The following is a 15,912-nucleotide window of genomic DNA, read 5'->3' on the forward strand; positions in this document are numbered from 1 at the left end:
GGATTGAATAGGAAAATGATATCAAATTTATACAAAATAAAATGGGTAGAAGAAGAGTCAAAATATAAAATAAAAATAAATAAATAAAAAAAGAGGAAGGAAGTATAAGGGTAAAATAGTGGGGAGATAAATAGGCAAAAAGAAAAAGGAAATGTTAGAAGAAGTGTAACAATAGGTGTGTGAACTAATAGGGCAAAGAAGAGTTTTTTTTTTTTTTTGGAAAATAAGGGGAAGAAAAGTTTAAATAAAGAAAAAAATATATAAAAAATAAATGAATGATGTGGCTGCTGATGTGGTTCAACAGAAGCGTAGTAATAATAAATGCTATGTTTTAGCTTTTAGTAATTGTGGGGGCCGGTCAGTCACTAAAGTTATTAAAGTCAAGTTAATTGGGCCTGTGGCCCATCCGAGGAGGCAAATCTGCCCGAGGAGGCCCATATCAGATTGAAGGGGTAACTAAATGAAGGGAAGAGGGAATATCACGAAAGGAGAGTTCAGCATTCGTCCGAGGACAAAACCCTTCTCGGCAATACGAGTCTGAGGGCGTTCAAGACGCCATCTGGTTACGAACATTCCTCAGAGCTACGTCACCACTCAAGGTGGGATAAGGGACCAAAGGTGAGAGAGAGAGAAGGCAAACAAATATCTATGGCAACAGTTGCCTCCGCATTAATTACCTCTCAACCAACTCTCTAGCCGCATTAATGTGGAAGTGATGCCTGAACAATGTGGAAGCAGCCTTACAGCTACTAGAAAGAGGTTCCAGAAGGTGTTAGATGGGACAGAAAGAGATCCCCTGAACCCAACCTACACGTGTGTGGTTAAGATGGAGTAAAGAGGCCGGTATATAACATGAAAGAAGGGCATGCAGAAGGGGCATCAGAACATAGAGAAAAACAAAAAGAAGACTCAGGAAGAAAACTTGAAAAACATAAGAACTGTATCTATTACAAAGAAAATCCGATTGTTATATCAACTCTGATCCATCTATAAACGTGAGGTTGAATATTTTTACTTCTAGAGAGGTTAATCTAGTTCTTGAACACCCACGCTCTACAAATTATATTATTTGAACCTTTTTTACGTGCGAACCTAATATCATTTTGTGGTCGTTACAAATTGAGCCCTTACAGTAATATATATAGATATAGATGAATCATGTTAACAGCATCAATTTAAGAAAGTTTTGACACCATTATTATAAAAAATATTTAAAAAGCTTTAAAAAATTAAATACTTTTTCTTTTCCTAAAAAAGTTTTTAAAAATATTTCCTATACCAATGTTTTTATAACATCTGTTAACTTTTTCCTATATCAATTTATTATTTAATGATGCGGTTTCCTATTAAGCACGGAGTGGGAGAAGTTAGGGGAGATCAACTAACTGCATTGGAACATTAATTACGTAGCCTCTTTGAAAGGCAGCAAACCAAGGAGATCCTCACTATTAATTGAGAGAGGCTAGAAGGTAAGCAATAATTAAAGGTTGAGAAAAGCTGGTAGAGACTAGAGAACCTAGTTGAGATCGGAGTACTTGAAGAGGACCAAACTGCAAGCCTACAACCCCATGTAACAAAAGAGGCCCGACTGTCCGAGTCCTCCAACAACCAAGCAAGTGGAGCTAAGCTCAATCCCCAAATTGCTGAAAAGTGAAAAACATAGAATTTTAGTATACTCAACACTTCAAGTTTAAGGTTACAAATAATGAAGATGAGTAGGAAGCCTCAGTAATTGGATTGAAGGTGGTCTAAGCAATAAGCACTAAGAGTTTAGCTCGTTATTGTGAACAGTGACTCATAAATTTTAAAGCAAGTCTAGGGGGAATATGAAGCTAATGGAGATAAAATGAAAAATAGTAATTACAAACACAAACCATTTTACTACATTTTTAAAAACTGCTGATGTAGTTTTAGTATTTTTAAAATAATTTTTGCAGGTAAAAATGCGACGTTAGTGATGAGTCCATATTAGAACCAGTAAAAATTTGCCACATTAGCAGTTTGTAAAAATGTTGTAAAATAGTTTGTATTTCTAGGCAACATTACTCAAATGTTGTAAAATATCTAAGGAGAGTCATCATGGACATATAGGGCAACTTCAAAAAAATTCCTAATTAAGCAAATTCCTCAGGAACAAAAAAGGAGTGTTGATTGACTGGTCCAATTAGCCTCGACGCTAGAGCCCGACCTGAGCAGGTTAGTCCCGGTCAAGTACTTAGCCAAACCAAGTATTGCGCAGCTATAGAACTAAAGGAAATGCATGTGACAATGTGGAGGTAAACTACCCTATCCCAATCTTTATGTTTATTAGAAAGGAAGAGCTAGGAAGATTAGGATATGAGCAAGCAGATACACCATATTTGAAATGGTGTTATAGAAAAGAAGCTTATTTCTACCCTATCTATGTTGTCATTCCTCTTATAAAGCCGAGTATATTCTGAGAGGACATTGACAAGGAGTGAAATGCAAAGAGGGCCAAAGGGGATAAGAAACAATGGGTAATGGAGATCAGAGCATAAATCTATATAATATCAATTGAAGTTTAACATTTATTGTAGTTAATTCTTTCACTTTTGTTGAGTCACATTAGTGTAGTATTTCGATTTATTTTGGTCCATTCATTCCAATTTGATCCACTTATGTCCATTCAATTCATTTCAGTCCACTTTGGTCTATTTTGGTCCACTTCAAGTCATTCGGTCAATTTCGGTCTACTCAGTCCACTTCGGTCCATTAAGTCCATTCCAATCCAATTCTTGGTCCATATCGGTCCACTACAATCCATTCACTCCATTTCTCTAGTTTGTTTTAAAATGGTGTCGTTTATGTAAGGTTTTTTTAATCATTCCTTTAAATGGAATGTTGTTTTGCATTTAATTTTATTTTAATCAAAATGGCATCATTTTATGTCAGTTTAAAAAGATTTAGAAAATGACGATTATTTTTGTCAAGTCATATATACAAAAACATAGACACAAATCACACGTGATATTACACTTATAAATAACAGAATTCCAACGATTTCATTTTATTCCAAACTTTAGGGAGTCAGATATAACGATTGAAAATTTATAGACTTGACACCTATCATATTGATAAATGACACCTCTTGCCGTGACATTCTCTTAAATTCTCTAATATTAAGGATTATTTGCTAGTTGGCAAACTTTCTATTACTAAAGACAAGAATCATGATCCACTAAAACAATCAAATAACCTTATATATATACTCACCAAAGAATGGCAACAACATTAATTGTCTAGGAAATACACATGTAGTGGAAAACTCAAGTTTTGCATCCTTCAATTTTAATATGTCACATCATCTTATCACATATTTAAAAATAGAAACAACCACATCCAATAAATTTTAATACACACCTAAAAATTCAACAAAATTGAGAGTTAATTGAGATGATATTGGGTGTAATAGAATGTATTGAAATGTGGGTTTTACGTCTCATCTTTACCAAATTCAAACTCATCAACAAAATCATGTCTTATAACTCAATTAGTTGGCCCATTCTTGTAAATGGAGACATTCTTGAGTTCAAATCCCCTCACTCCCAACTACTTAATTATTTATAAAATAAAAATAAATAAATAAAAAATCTATCAGCAATCAAATGGGGCTTGATTTTAGGGAGAGTAGTCAGAGTACTACGGAGTTAAATTGCATAGAATGCTGACGATTCTATAATGATCAAATATGGTCCTGCCTTCGTACCATTTTAATACAGAAAGAGCTCAATACAGTGCCTTTTGCTTGTAACTAATCTTAACCGATAGGTGAAATAGGAATTACAAGTCATTAAATTTTAAAAAAAAAAAAAAAAAAGAACCAAACCTTTGGTCCTTGGTAAAAGTAACAAAATACAAAACAAAATTTTGTAAATTATGTATTTTACTCCTGAAGAACTATACCACCTGATTAATCACAATAAAATACCCAATGTGTGAATGTTTCTTTACAGTGTATGTCTTTAATCCAGAGATCCTTGTCCACCCATTTGCCCCCTATAATTGGGCTATTTGTATCTAACTAATCATCTGAAATCCTCATGATCCGACCTCTCTATCAACATCAAAATCTGAGACCCACTTTCAACCTTACTTAAACAGTCTTGCAACTGTCACAGTGTGTTGTTTTCTTTAGTCATTTTTCAGAAAGTGGAATCATCTGTGCATAAATATTCACTTTTTCTTCTTGGTATATAAATAAGAGGCTTTCTATCATGCCTGCAACCACACCTAATACTTTGATGCATTATAGGAGTGAGTAGCCTCGCGCTTAAGGAATAGTGCAAAGAGTAACTCATTCCATGTATCAGGGACTCCAGGCAGACACCAATGACTGCAATCCTGGCGATGGATAGGTGCAGGGCCTACATTAGGACCCAGATAATATACAGATGAATGCCCATCTTTTCTCTGTGCAGTCATACGAGTTACATTCAATACTTCAAATTTTTTTACTTCTGATGCGTATAAGTGAGTTGAAAAGACAGCATTGGCGATTTTGAATTGCGCCCAAGTATTAGAAGGCACCAATGAGGATCCCAGCTCTGGAAGTGTTTCCAAATGACAGTGTCCCCCGGTCCTCCAATCCCCTCCTCTGTATATAACAAAACTTAATAGTTTAGCTCCCCAAATAGGACGCATAAAAAATCTACTTCACAAGAAAAGGGCAATGGAGGGAGAATAATAAAAAGAGTCAATTGTTTTAAGTAATAAAACAAACCTGAAATGCACAGGAGCGTATGTGCGAAAGAAAACCTGGGTCTTGCTTGAATTTAGTTCAGTGTGTATCCAGTGCGACACAGTCTCAATGGACCTACGATATGCATGTTCCACTTCCATATCCATCTTTACCTCTGCACCTTCTTGGAAATAACAACCCCTGAACAAAATAGATGGACTTTTAATCTTTTCACCAACTAAAAAATAAAAAAAGAATTATGAATATGAGGTTAGTAGGTTCTAATGATACTCAAAACTAACCCATGATTTAAGGGAATGTCTTGCATCAATAATTACATATACTAACTACCTAACATAAAAAAAAATTTAGGTAGGATTTGGTGCAAATGTCACATAAGAAAATTTATTGTTTGAACTCTCATATAAAGGCAAATCTCATTGCAATTTTAATTTAAAGACAATAGGATGTATGGTCCCCATTTCCTATTGAATTATAAGTCAAGGAGATCCAATACAAGCAACCATTAATAGATGTTCAAGCACCCATACCATCAATGTTCAACTAAACCTCATAATTGAAAGGGCCTACTTATCCAGCAAAACTTTAGTTTACCATCAGCTCAGCATCTTAATTCTTTCAACAACAGCACCTTAAATTAAGAGATCAAACAAACAAACAAAAAAAATAGAGATATTCCAGAAGAAGAAATGAAGAGCACAATTATAAACATTCACCTGTTGGGCAAACAATATGAAAAGAAACCAAGAAACAGCTAAACCCCCCAACCCCCGCCCACCCCCCCACCCCCCAAACAAAAAAAAAGAAAAAGAAAGAGGCTTCTCTCAAAAATTATGCCATTAAGCATATATTTTCATCAAAATTTTATCCTAAAATTAATTTACAATACAAAAAAATTTTTCACATTCTTTGACATTTCACAAAAAGCCATCAATTATCCAAATTTCTGAACTTACAGGCAAGGGTCATTGTTATGACATGTATTCAATCAAGCAGGAGCAGTTCTAAATATCTATAATCCTATTGGGAGACTATTTGATGGCACAGTTTGTCATTAGTTGCCTTGAAATAGTATCCTATCAACTTTTGATTAGGTATGGCTTTCATTTCAACCTCTTATATGGAAAGCAAATTCAAAAGAAATGGAACTAGTGAAATTGCCTCTTTGCCACTTCCATAGATCCTTCAATGAATTTATTATTATTTTCATAACCAGCCTCGTCATAGTTTTTTTTTTTTTTTTGGTTGATAAAAAGTTGTTTATTTTAAAAAAAAAAAAAACAAATAAAGGTAAGAACTCATGCCAAATGAAAATTACCCTAGTAAACACACACACAAAATTTGGAGGATTAATTACCCTCTTATAGTCTTCTCATAATTCCACCAATGCCCAGTGTTTAAGACCAACACATCTGCATCTCTCCACTTCACAGAGTTCCAATCCATTTTATCCAACTTCATGGTTGTCCTCACCTTTTGTGGAGCTCCTGCAGGGGGGCGGCTCTGCAATACAAGAAATGGAGACCTGTAGTACTCCACCGTGCAGTTGAAGTCCTTAAACTTGAAAACTAAGAATCCCTTGTGCTTTGTAATTGGACTGCCATTCACTTCATAGATTGACTCATTGTTAGGAACTGCTGACGAGAGCATGCAGAGGAGGGACTCCCATTGATTTCTTCCAATTGAGTCACCAATAAACACTAGCCGTTTGTTTCGCAATTTTTCCAACATCAATTTTGCATCAAATCTGTTTTTTGATAGACAAGAAACGAAACACTCAAATTAGTTTTATGTACTTCATTATATGTTTTTTTTTTTTTAATATACAAGTTGGAATGAAAACTGAGAGATAAAAGACTAGAAATAGAAGGTTATATGTATTATACAGTTAGCCATGTAAAATCACAACTTATTAACTAACGGACAAAGTGGGGAAATAAGCTAAATGACAAACAGATACAGCAAAATAGAGCAATGAAAACTCAATTTCAGAAAAGAAATGGAATTTGTCTTCATTGCTTAGAATTTGCATGTCATCATTCCAAAGGTTCACGGGCAAAGCCAAAATACAGAGTAAATGCTCCAAAATTTAAAAAGCTACATAAACAGACGATCAAAAATAAGAAAATGACACAAAGGAGAAAAATGGAAATAAAAAGATTATAAATCATGGAATAATATACTTAAAATTACATTGGAAGAAACTCAACCATTTTTGTCCATTGCAAGAATATCCCATTCTAAAAGAAATTTAATGTTAAGGTGAAGCTAAAAAAGATTGTCATTTTCATGGAACAGTAGAGTACTTTAGCTCAATAATCAGGTCCATTAGCCATAGGCACTACTATCAGAAGTGGTTAAAAATTAAATTCCCTTCTCACTCACTGAAAGCTTAACCTTTTGGTAGCAGTGATAAGTTATCAATGACCAATTAGGCAATTATAATTTCTCAACTAGAATAGTCTAAAGGTTAAAAAGTTTGGTTGCCAGAAAAGACAAGAAGGCAATAGAGAACGCATTTTCAAAGTATTTTCTTAATGTTTTCCGTCATTGCAGCATATCCTCTTGTAAACATCTAAAGGTGAAACTAATCAAGGTAGTCACTTCATTTCTCAAGAAAAAGAAAAAAACAAGGTAGCCACTTTCAAAGATAAGTAAATTATGAAAGTTTGATAATAAATTACCCTCACTGAGTGCCAAAGAAATCGAACTAGGTAAAATGGCTACATAAATAACACGGAGAAACGTCGCACTCAGTGCACAAGGCTTCTGCTTGGTGAAAGGTGATTGATGGACAAACTTATCCCAAATTTGAAAAGGCTAATTTCCGGGATCATATCCGTGACACATGGCTTGAGTACAGGACACTTGCCTTCAATCACAGTCAGTCTCACACATATCCAATAATAATAAAAATCCCAAGTAACATTATGATATTCTTTTGTTGCTGAGAAAAATGTGAAGTGCTTCAGAGAAAGACAATTTGACGTCCAGTACAATCTAATTGTTCTTTTTTCCAACGTTCTAAAGGCTCAATTGAAATAATCCAAATATGTTTTTACTAGCCAACAAGAATGATTTAATTCTTGAAAATAAAAAATAACAATCCAACAAGAATTATCTGATTCTAACAATTCAATTTCTTTACTTTTTTAGGCCAAGTTTTTGTTTTTCCATTTTCACTCATTTTCTTAGCAACCAAACAGTACTAAAAGCAACAAATAAGTAACATTCTAATAAGAACCTGGGCAAGTTGCAGTCTTTGGGTTGCCATCTCCACTTGGTGTAAAACAAATCAGGCCTCCCATTCTCAGAGCACCGAAATCCATCATCCAAAAATCTGCAATCTTTGGACTGATACAAAGGATAGTTCTCATCCCACACCCAATCCCCTTCAAAGATATCACACCTTTCACCCCTTTCTCCAAGAAACTCAACCCTTTGGTTCTCACTAGACCCTTTAATCTGAATCCTTGGGAACCTATCTTGGTCAGGAAATAGAAACCCTTTAGCCACAGCTCTATAATCCAAGTAAAAGAAGCCGCAAATCACACAAACAGTAACAACAAAGAATCCCAAAACTCCCACAGACGGCTCAAAAAGCCTCAACCGCTTAAATCTCTTGAAAACTTCAACAAATGCCATGGTTTCAATGTCTATCTCAGATGGATTCTTAGACATTTGAACAGAAGATCAAATTTTGGAATCTGGGTGTTGTTTTTCTAGTGGGAGAGATCAAATTCTGGGGTATAAAAACAAAAGGCAAAGTTTGTGGGGCTAATGGAACAAAGGCACAGGTGTAGTGCTCAAGCAACATAGAAGAAGTCATGGAAAGCGGTCAGTATAGAGCAGAACTATTTCTTTAACTGCTTTGCTTGGTAGGTCAGTTTCGTCAAGCCATGAATGACAGTTCAAAAAGAAGAAAGAGAGAAATGGGTGTCAAGGAAGCAAAGAAGCATTCATGGCGGAATTATTTTTAGGACCCTTTTTTTGTTTTTCTTCTTTTTTCGGTTACTTTAGAAGAGAGAGAGCGGTTTCAGTGAATAAAATAATGATTAGAAAATTTAAAGTGCATGTAGGTATGCCACTGGTAACGAGAATTTGGTCTCCAAATTGGATCCTACACACGAGCGAGTATTGAATTTATTCATCAACAATAAAATAAACTAGAAGATTTAAGAATGAAAATATTGTGCAGAGAGAGAGAGAGAGAGAGATGGGGTGTGAGAATAATGTGGCTTGAGTTGAAAGTTACTGACTCGCTCGTGGTGAAAGTAATTGGCTTAAAATGAAGAAAGAAAGTGGGTAACGGATAGGAGAGAGTGGAGAAATATTATTGGGGTTTTGTAGGAGTATTGTCTTTTCTGATTGGGTCGTTTTCTACACTTTGAACTTCTAGAGCGTGGAAAGCAAGGAAGTTACTATTTCTCTAATGAGAATCCCGACAACACTACGGCTGTAAAGCGCTTTTGAAATAATTAACATGGTTCCTAAACCATTTTTTAGCAAAGGGGACTAGAAGAGTCTAATCAAATCAAGGGGGGGTATACAATGTAATGCATGTATCTTTTCCAATGCCTGCTAGAATTTTTTTTGGCTGGTTACTAATAAAATTTAATAAAAAGACAATTTGAATATATCAACATTACCAAAAAAAAAAAAAAATGTAAATATATGAAATATTATAATTTTTTATATTAACAAAGAGAATAAGAAAAAAAATAGACTAATAAAAGATAAAGTACAAATTGAAAATACTGATATGAGAATAATAAAGTGACCACAATAATTTCATAACAAATCTTATGTAACAAGTTGTTAGCCTATTATTGGTAGGTAAAACATGTCAATATTGAATTAGAATTAGTAATAGCTTACCACATAAGATTTATTGTGAAAATGTTGTGGATATAGCATTACTCTTACATTTATTGAACTCAAATTCTTATGATTCTTAAATAAAAGTGTTCAACATTTTTATTAGGGTGGTCAAAATAGGTTAATTTAGTAAATAATATGTTTTTTTTTTAAGTATATATATACAATATTTTCAAGTTAGGTAGTCCCAGAACATATTAATTTAAAATAATTTTTTATATAATTTTTTTTTTTTTGCATATATAAATCTTTTTTATTGACCACCCTCACATATAAGTAGAGCCGCCAGTGATCTTTCCTCTTCTATAATGGTGAACTCTATACCATGCATCTGGTGCATGTATTCTCTCTCTCACATAGAGTTGGACCTTATATCATGCATTCGATGCATGTATCATACCTCTTACATAGGAGTGGACTTCACACGTTCAGTGTATATTTTTTTCCCTCTCACATAGAAGTAGACCTTACATGATATCATGTATTCAATGCATGTATCATACCTCTCACATAGGATTGGACTCCACACGTCTAGTGTGTGTTTTTTCCCTATCACACACTTCTAGTATATGTGTATTCCCTATGTGAGAGGGAGAATACATGCGCCGAATACTGGAGTCCACTACTATGTGAGAAGGAAGAAACATACACTAGATACATGATGTATTTGGGTTGAAAAAAACATGTGCAGGTGGAGACAGCATCTCATGCGCCTAACTTATGAGACTTATTTCTCACCGACTTGTGGATTCCACTCAACTTATTTCTCATTAACATGTGAAAGTTTTTATATGCACTCGGCATATGAGGCACATATGCCGAGCGTATACAAAACTTTCACGTGCAAGTAGGATAGAAGAGGTCATAATTGGGATGAATTAAAGGTGTTGTATCAATCTTAATGAGGTGATTTTGATATTAATAAGGTAGAAATGAAAGGAGAAGAGGAGGGATCATTATGAATTATAATAATGTTAAGAGTGAGAAAATAAAAATTTTGAAATAATAATTAAATACGAACAAAATTAAATTATAAATAAGATATGTGTTCTTGGTCACAACCAACTAAGTCTAGAGTTCCATTAAAGAGTGCTTCCACCATTAATGTAACTAGAATTGTCACTATCGCTCCCACTAAGAGAGTGTTTTTATAAGGTATCATTCATTTTGAGTCTTCACTAACTTTTTTATTTTCAATATGACCAAGGCTATCCATTGATTTGCTTAGCCCATACTCATATTCTAACTCCTTTTTGGACAACATCGAGTTGAATCACCCTTTTTACATAAGTCTTGTTGTACATATTTACATGAAAAATACAAATTATGAACAGTTATTTGATTAAAAAAATCATTGGAATATTTCATTTATTATCATAATATGCATCTAAATCCCCTCACTAGGGATTAGAGACCCAAGTAGTCCTAGTCATAACAATGGATATTAGGTGTTGTGTATATCAACCATTCAATATTGTAGATAATACGTTAAGTTTCCTTCTTGGAGAGTACATTCACAAGAATTAAACTCAAAAGAATTGAAAGGGTCTGCACAAGCGATGGAGCATGTGGTTTAATTCGATGCAAAGCGAAGAACTTTATCGGAGCTTGACATGCTGCAGATCCTCTTAAAAGAAATGGGTACCTTTGGGGAATAAGAACACAAGTGGTGCATGAACCCAGCCAACTCAATATTCTTTAAAAAAAAAAAAAAAAAAATTAGAGAAATCAAAACCAAGTCAAGATGATTTGGAGTTGGCTAGAAATTTTTTTTGATGAACGTACAGGAAAAACTTCTTACCTAAGATTTATGGAATTCATTTATATTTTTTTAGAATTGACTTGTTTTAGCTTTGGCGCATTTCATGTAATGGGTTGTATGGTCCTAGAATATGGGTGTTTGATCCTTTTGGACTCACCAAAAGGGTATTATATGTAAATCTAGCATGGGGTGTGGAAGATTTTGATCCTTTTATTCTTGAAAGAAAAGTCTATAATCATATTGCAATAACGATATTGGGCATATTAGCCGCCCTATTCCATTTTAGTGTCCATCCACCCTAACGTCTATACAAAGGACATGGGAAAGTTTATCAAAGGTTTGGTCTAAAATTCATGAAAAATTAGCTTTTTATGATTACATTGGTATTAACTTAAAATTATTTAATCTTTTACTATTTAATTTTAATAATATAAAAACTGCACAAAACAAAGTTGATAAGAATAGGAAAAACTGCACAAAACAAAGTAGAGGAAAAAAACAAAATAGATGGGACGTAGAATTTGTGTCATCCATATCCTTAGCTATTGAATTGGCCCAGGCCCTAGTGTTTGTATAGATAAGAGAAGTTGGTCCAACTGGCTCAGGGCGGCCGTTTTCCATCGGACCCCACCAAACCAATGGAGGAGAAATGAAATCGTACGCGTATGTGATATAGTGATACGTGACTACTGATAGAACTTGATACCTATCATTTCATAACAAAAAACTAGCTAAGAATCTTTCTTTCTTTTTTGAGATTTTCCTAGAAAGATATGGGAAAATGACATGGTTAATTATTGACAATTGACGATGCGTTAATTGCCCCCACGTTACAAGTTTAAGAAGACGCGTACCGTGCATCCAACGCATTATTAGCGAGAATTATATTACATGCATTTTAGGTGTGATAATCACTTTATAAATATAAGATTTTGTGAGCTGGAAAGAGTAAAAGTTGAAGTTCAAATCTTTAAGAAAGAGTTTCATGCACATATATACTTAAGTTAGACCAAAGTAAATTTAGATCTAAGATGATGAAAAAAAAAAAAAAAAAAGTGAGAGGCATTAATACATGTATTAGTCTTAGATTTGTTGATGAGCTTTGGTAAAAAGTTGGAGGAATTACATAGTGATAATTCTATAATATTTCTATGATTTTTTTTTAGGTATGATACTCTCGGTAATGATTGTGAGCACTTATTTTTCAATTGTAATAATATCCCAATGTATGGTTAGAGTTATGTGGGTATCATACATTCATACTTTTAAAATATTAAAGTGCCTTGAGAGAAAGACTAATGGACCACAGTTTTAAGTGGATACAACACATACCCAAGTTGAGAAATTGAGAGGAAAAGAATTGAATCTAGTTGAGAATTGAGATGACGACTAATCAATTGTTAGCATAAACTTTTGGGGATAATAATTCTAAATTTCTTTCCTTACAAAACCCATAAGTGCAAATCTTTGATACATGCATATTAATTTACCACGTATTGAAAATTATCTTTAAATCAGAGGAACAAATTCTAATAGGTTTCTAGGAAGATTAATAGGTAAGAATTTTTAGTGGTTACATGTACAATAGTTGAGAACTTAGATTCTTCCTAATCTTTTATTTTTATTTTTTTATTTTTTTATTTCCTTTTGAAAACTATAGAAATACACATTAATCCAAGTAATTTCACAAATAATTCAACTTATTCTTAATGTTTTTATGTTGACACAGACACAAAACGTGTCCTAAAATAACCACGTGTCGCTCTATTATAAAGGAGCACTGAACGGAAGTTTTACCCTTTCACAAATTCTTACGAGTCTCATATTTACTATCGGTAAAATCTTGGATATCATCTTCTTTGTCTTTTTGTAGGTTTATTATTAGGTTACTTGGTCCCTTTACTTTAAAGTCTTGCCATTACTTTCTTCACAAAAATTTCGTGACATTAACATGTAGGCGTACGTGTTGGGTACTTGGCTCAATCACGTAGGACATAACTGAAATCTTAGCCCCCAACATATTATTCCAAGGAGTAAAGGACCAAATCAATCTGGCCGAAAGGGCATTCAAACCCTATATACTAATTATTAAGGAGGCAGAAGGATATGCAACCTGAATCCCTCCTAGGAAGGGCTTAAACTTAGACTAGAGCATGGAATTAATTTTCATGTGAGGATAGTTTTTTTTTTTTTTTGATGGACATGTGGGGATGGTTAATTTTCGTGTGGGGATTGTTTTTTTTTTTTTTTTGATGAACATGTGGGGATGGTTTTGATAAACTAAAATTTTAAGATGGGATCGTATTCGAATATTTAGGAAAGTGAATCACATGACATTTGTCTGGGGGCAGAATTGACGCATAGGTAGCAGAAGTACGTCCCCGCCATGACTAAATTTATGGTTTTGCAGTTTTGGGGATGTACAATTAGCATCTCATAAATCCCTAAAAAGTTGGAATAAGGTAAAAAAGAAGAAGAGAAAAAACTATTTAGGGACAATAATTTTTTTTTTTTAAAGCTTACTTGCATATGGTTTAGTTTCGATCAAATTCTTACATTTAAATTATTAGAAATATTTAGAAATATGAAATTGATTCTCAAAACGTTTGTTGTAGTTAATGTTATTGGGGTTCTAATTATGTTAGAGGTTAAGCTATGACTGAACTCACTTGAAGAAATGTCTATAGTTCTGCCATCTCCTATCTAAGCTCGTCAAACATTGGTTTTTTAGCAAGCGTTGTCATGATCATGTCTAAGTATAGTTTTTTACGAACTGATTGTGTATCCTTTTTTTTGTTTTGGCGCGGGGGGGGGGGGGGGGGGGGGGGGGGGGGGGGGTGGGGGGGGGGGTGGGTTTGGCAATAGACTTTGTGAATATTCTCAACATAAATTGTTTGAAAGAAATTAAAAAAAAAAAAAAAAAATTGTTCAATAGTATTTCCTGATTTCCATGACTACAAGCCAGAATCTTGTTTTGGGGGATTGCTCTCCCCTGGTAGGAGTCTTTTCTCTCTCCACTGGTAGGAGCTTCTCTCTCCCCTAGCTTTGCGTGGGGTTTTCTCTTAGAATACTTGTACCTTGTAATAGAGTTTGATTCATACAGTCGTTTGGTATGGAGCAAGCAATTCTTGATGGGTTACAAAATCTACAGCTTACTAAGGAGGAGGAAGAGGACATTCAAGTCACATTACAAGATAGAGCAGATCTTCTTGATGAATGCGCCCTCAGTCTCTTTGGAAAGCTTCAGTCGGACAGACAACAAAATCAACGTGCTCTTAAGAGTACACTCAGGGCGGTTTGGAAGATGGGATCAGATTTTAGGATTGTTGAAGTGGGTAATGGTATACTACAGTTTAAGTTCAGTTCACAATATCAGATGGAATGGGTTGAAAGAAATGGACCATGGAACTTTGATAATAATCTACTCCTCCTATGTCGTTGGAAAAAAGGTCTTTCTGCAGCAAATATTGTGTTCACGCATTCACCATTTTGGGTCCAGGTATGGGGGCTTCCCTTTGAGTTAATGGCAGAAGAAACAGGGAGGGATATTGGGAGCAGAATAGGCAACTATCTTGAAACAGACAGAAGATCATGGCAGATGGATCAGGCCAAATTTATGAGAGTCCGAGTGGCCCTGCAACTAGATAAACCACTCTGCAGAGGTGGGTATGTTACAAACTTGGAGAAAAAAAGAACGTGGGTCACTTTCAAATATGAAAGACTCCCATCTGTCTGTTATGGTTGCGGCAAGATTGGCCATGATGAGAGACACTGTGCAACGCCACCAAATGATCGAACAGCTGAACGCCAATATGGAGACTGGATTCGGGCAGATGGGATTCACAAAGCGAGTCAAGGAAGAGAAAAATCTAATAAGTTCGATAGCTACCCTTCAAGGAAGGAAAGTGGAAGACCTGAATCACCACTGGAAACGAACGGCACAAATGATCCAACGGCTAACAACAGTGATGGGGATCAACGATCAAGAGGAAATCAGGGGCTTGAAAACGCTGACAGCGTAGGTGAGCTAGGTGAGGCTGAGTTGACAAGGAATCAGGTGGTGGGTCAGTCAATCAAATGGGATAACTCAGACGTTGATCGTCTTGAGGCTCAGAAAGGTGACGTCCCACGCAACAGCTCTTTCACGACTCTAGTTAAAGGGAAAGAAAAAGTAAGTATGGACAAGAGCTCAGTAGTGGGCCAACAAAAGCCCAAAGGAAGAGAAGAACCAGAGGTAACGAGCCCAATAAAGCCCAATCTGAATGCAGAAACGGAGAAGTTGGTGGGCTATCTTGACAGTAACAACAGTAAAGAAGGTAAGCCCAAAACTAAAGCATGGAAAAAATTAGCTAGAGAGCAGGGCCCAAATAGTGATATGGACATGGCAGACCAAAGGATTGGGCCTGGAAATAAGCGTGTAAGTAGTATTGAGCCTTTAGAAATTAAAGAAAAGAGAGTGTCTAAGAAGACCCGTGGTGAAGCTCTCCCTTCTGATGAGCAACAAACTGAGGAAACGGCGGTGGCTGCTGGTCAGCACCGCCGGAAGCAATGA

General features: G+C 35.0%; 2 protein-coding genes across 2 annotated transcripts; one reads left to right on the forward strand and one right to left on the reverse strand.

Annotated features, from left to right (window-relative positions):
- Positions 1-3,886: 3,886 nt before the first annotated feature.
- LOC115950959 (protein trichome birefringence-like 10) lies at positions 3,887-9,047 on the reverse strand. Its single transcript, XM_031068247.1, has 4 exons — positions 7,965-9,047; positions 6,078-6,467; positions 4,742-4,900; positions 3,887-4,615 (listed from the first exon to the last, which is right to left on the reverse strand). Exons 1-4 carry the CDS (start codon positions 8,399-8,401, stop codon positions 4,252-4,254), a joined length of 1,350 nt encoding a protein of 449 aa, XP_030924107.1. The 5' UTR covers positions 8,402-9,047; the 3' UTR covers positions 3,887-4,251.
- A 5,425-nt stretch (positions 9,048-14,472) lies between these two features.
- LOC115994718 lies at positions 14,473-15,912 on the forward strand. Its single transcript, XM_031118948.1, has one exon. The coding sequence runs from the start codon at positions 14,473-14,475 to the stop codon at positions 15,910-15,912; it is 1,440 nt and encodes a 479-aa protein (XP_030974808.1).

The sequence above is a fragment of the Quercus lobata genome, chromosome 6, assembly GCF_001633185.2.
Source record: "Quercus lobata isolate SW786 chromosome 6, ValleyOak3.0 Primary Assembly, whole genome shotgun sequence".
NCBI classification, from domain to species: domain Eukaryota; kingdom Viridiplantae; phylum Streptophyta; class Magnoliopsida; order Fagales; family Fagaceae; genus Quercus; species Quercus lobata.